At 37.8% G+C, this 4,280-nt stretch overlaps 1 protein-coding gene and 1 pseudogene across 1 annotated transcript; one reads left to right on the forward strand and one right to left on the reverse strand.

Moving 5' to 3' along the window:
• Window positions 1-2,382: 2,382 nt before the first annotated feature.
• On the reverse strand, window positions 2,383-3,424 carry LOC118628917 (olfactory receptor 10A3-like). The gene is given in 1 exon segment (XM_036259919.1): window positions 2,383-3,424. A coding segment is annotated over 1 exon segment (1,005 nt). The 3' UTR covers window positions 2,383-2,419.
• Window positions 3,425-4,030: 606 nt separating this feature from the next.
• Window positions 4,031-4,280, forward strand: part of LOC118628613 — a 23,126-nt pseudogene continuing 22,876 nt past the window's right edge.

A 4,280-nucleotide genomic window follows, 5' to 3' on the forward strand; every position in this document is an offset into this window, starting at 1 on the left:
GAACGGAGACGAACACAAAGCAGCCTGGACCTGTCAAATATCAACCAGGCAACTCCTGCAAGAAATAACACTTAATAAGGGGCTCTGAGGAAAAGACGAAGTGTTCAGAGGGAGAATAATTTGGAAGAAGATGAAGAATAGAGAGTCAAGAATGGTTGCCTTAAGAAAGCACACTTTAAGGTCTAAACAAGCAGCACTTTGCAGTGTGCGGAGGATGTTTTTCCAAATTGTACACTTGAAACTTGTGTGGTTTTTTGAACCAATGCTACTCCAATAAGTTCAATTTAAAAACAATTTTAAATAAAGAAAGAATTAGCCGGGCCAGTGTGGCTCAGTAGTTGAGCATCAACCCATGCACCAAGAGAACGCTGGTTCCCAGGGGTGCGTATAGGAGGCGGCCAATTGATGTTCTCTCTCATCACATGTCTATTTCTCTCTCCCTCTCTCTTCCTCTCTCTCTAAAAATAAAAACTCAATAAAAGGAAAACATAAAGAAAATTAATTAGCTGAAAAAACATTTCAAATGAGAGAAAGGCATGTTTTTGACATGCTTTAAGCAAAGGGAGACATTTTAAGTTTTCTATTTTGAAAATTTACTCTTCTTTTATGGTTCAAAATCTTGGTGTCAGCTTCAAAGCCAGGAAAGCATGATTTCAAGGATCAGTCCTATTAGCAACCATGAGGGTAAAATTGGTATTGCCAGTATTGCTGCTATTTACAGTAGAATCATAACAGGGTCCTTCTGGACTGGCTGTTTTGTCAAAATCATAACTAAATGGAGAATCATTGTGACTTTGAAATCATCGCATATGCAACCAAACCTTGAATATTGCCCTTGAACATTCAACCTCTATTCCTCACCTAGGGTGGAGACATAAGATACGGTGTGGCTGGCTTCTGTGATCTCCCAAAATTAGTGATCTTTCAATAAACTTTGAATTCCTCAAGGACACAGACTGTATTTCCCCAGGGACAGTCAAACTGAGTCACTCCTAACAAAATCAATGAATGACTAAGCAAACAAATAAAAAGAACAAAATTCAAAATGAAGTTGTATATTTGTCTTGGGCATTAGGCTTTGGGAGATTTCTTTCCCTTGAATGGCCCTATTTAATTGAACCCTTTAAGGGCTAGGAGAAGAACATTTCAGGATACCAAGAGACATAATCTGATTGAAGGCCTTCCAAATGCCTGTTTAATCCCTACTGTACACATTATACAACATTCAAATATTACTCAAATTGGTTTCAATCATTTGATGACAAAATTTCCTTTCGTGAAAATACAATCAGTTTTTCATCTCTGCTTCTCATATTTAGCAGAGGCAGTAGTACCTAAAAGATTGTTTTTCCCACTCAGAAGGACAATGGACATAGTGTTTTACTTCTTGGTCATCATCCCTAGAGCAGAAATTAAGAGCAGTAGGAGCTCATGTGTTATAGATTCAATGAAGGGACGCCTCTCTGCTTATGACGAACAGCATTAAAATAGGAGGCAAACGTTAAGAGTTTCACATGTTGCTAGATGAGAAAGTATTATCCCTTTCTCTCCATGTGATAGTTAAGGATGTGACTCAAGCATGTAGCAGATATACTTAATCACTTAGTTTTCCATGATAATAAAAGAATCATAAGTTTATAAACAAAGTACTAGAAGACCTGGGGGCCTACAAAGGGAAATTTAACAAAAGTTTTACAAACAGTGGTCTATAACTGAAAAAGATCCTAAAACTACCGAGTGAGACTTCAGGGAGGTTCCCATCTAGTTCTCTGGTCACCAACATTCTCATGAATATCTGGAATAATAATCTGTGCAAGTTCAGGAAGTAGAACCAGTTTGGTTTCCCCAAAATAACTCTACTTTCTTAGTCATTCATGGAACAGGTTTTCACGCCAGAAATAAAACTCTCATCTATTTGTTGGTCTCTTGGAACTTGACCCTCTCAGTACAGCCGAGTGGGAGGGCCTTCAGGTCCATCTGAAGGTGTTACGATCATCTTGAAAAGTAATCTTCCAACAGCTGTTAAAATTTATAAACATGCCTATGGCATCCCATCAGGTAAACTGTGAGGAGTCTATCATGCAGAAATAAAACATCAATTCGTAAGAATATATGAAACTAGGTGTTTATTGAAGCTTTGTCTTAATGACAATAATTCAGTAATGACCTGGATGATCATTCTAGAAGAACTGATAAATAAATAATTGTATTATACATTATGAAAACATATATCTATGAAAATAAATGACAATAGTACATTATTAATATATTAGGGAAGGAGCCCTAATATATTATTGAACTTCAAAAACTCAACCAATTAAGCATATTCACACCAAGGAATACAGAATGTTTGGCCATTTATTACATTAAAATAGAGTTCAGTCAAGCAATGACCAATTATCACGAGGCTTCCCAGCTGTCAGAATGTGTGCAAATCCACTTTTCTTCGGCAGAATTTCATCAAAGCTCTTTTCATCTCACTGTTTCGCAAGGTGTAGATCAGTGGATTCAGCAGAGGTGTAAGAAGTGAGTAAGCCAATGACATCAGCTTCTTGGTTTCTGGAGAGTAGCCAGATCTGGGTTGTAGATAAGTCAGGCTGGCTGTGCCATAGAAGAGGGTCACGGACGTAAGATGGGAGGCACAGGTGGAAAAGGCCTTTTGCTTCCCAGTGCTTGATGGCATCTTCAGGATGGCAAAGAGGATTCGAATGTAAGACAAGAGTATCAACAAGAAAGGACAAATGATCATCAAAATGGTGCCAGTGAATGCGTAGATTTCAAACAGAAAGGTGTCTGCGCATGTGAGCTCTAAAACTGGGGGAGTCTCACAAGAGATATGATTGATTTCACGGGGACCACAAAAGGGAAAACTAGACACCCACAATGCTTGCACAGTACCTACCACAAAACCAAAGGCCCATGAGAAGGTAACTAATTTCAAGAAAACCCTTTTGTTCATAATCATTGGGTACCTCAGAGGTTGACAGATTGCAGCAAATCTGTCATATGCCATTGCCACAAGGAGAAAGCATTCGGTCCCACCAAAAAACATAATAAAATACATCTGCACAAAGCATCTCACAAATGAAATCGGTGTTTTCTCAGTGGAGAGAACCACCAGCATCTGCGGCATGATGGCTGCACTGAGACTCACGTCCACCGCAGACAGGTTCTGGAGGAACAAGTACATGGGAACTTGGAGGCTCTGTTCCAGGCAGATGATGACTATGATGATGGCATTTCCTACCAGGGTCACCAGATACATAGTCAAGAAAACCCCAAAGAGCTGCTCTTGGAGTTCAGGAAAATTTGAAAAGCCCAAGAGGATGAACTCAATCACAGAACTCTGGTTTTGACTTTTCATTTTGGTAGGGGAGTGTATACTGTTTCTCTAGAGACAGTTTATGAGTAATGAAGTTACCATCCAATAGCTGAGTCTGTGCCCGTGTTCACCCCACATATTCTTGGCAGATGATATCAAAAGTATCTCATGCTGACAGGAATTCAGTTTGGCAATTTTGGAGAGGGGCCAATTACTCAGATTAATGAATCTTTCCAATAAAAATAAGGAAGTGGAGAATCTGGCTCAGAAACCTTATCTGTAAAGTACAAAACACATCAAAGTTCTTTAGCAACTTTTACATTATGTAGTTTAAAAATTAAACATAGTTTCAACATAAATGTTTTATAACTTAAGTCCACTCCAATGCCACTGTTCTCAGTACCATTTATTTTTCTCAATTTTAAGTAATATGAAATTTAAGATTCCAAAAAAAAAGTATTAAAAAGTAGACAAATAGGAACATAAGATACCGAGAAAATTTTTATAAAAATTTAATAATTTAAAGGTGTAGCAAAGTTGTTTCGTAGTTATAATAACTATGTTCAAAGTACATATACATGACTTGGTAAAACATGAAAATGCTGCAGAAACACACAAAGAGGGTTATATTTCAGATACATCTATCTTAAGGGATCTGTAAATAATGTGAATTGACTTCAGGCTTATGAAGTTATGCATAGACTGGTCATGGCCAATTACAGTAAGATTGGCCCGCATGGGTAATTTTAAGAGCCAGTACTCTATGACTCATACTTGTGACCATGATGACTTAAGAAAAGTCCAAATTTGGTCATTCTGAAATGAATTTAAATGTTTCTCCTCTCTCCCTCTCTTTTTTCCTCTCCTCCTATTCGCCTTCCCATCAAGAAGTTCATTTGATCATTAAAGATTCAACAAAAACAGATTAAGCAACTAATGTTTTCGAGGCTCAGTAATC

This window comes from Molossus molossus, unplaced genomic scaffold, assembly GCF_014108415.1.
Source record: "Molossus molossus isolate mMolMol1 unplaced genomic scaffold, mMolMol1.p scaffold_m16_p_13, whole genome shotgun sequence".
Taxonomy (NCBI): domain Eukaryota; kingdom Metazoa; phylum Chordata; class Mammalia; order Chiroptera; family Molossidae; genus Molossus; species Molossus molossus.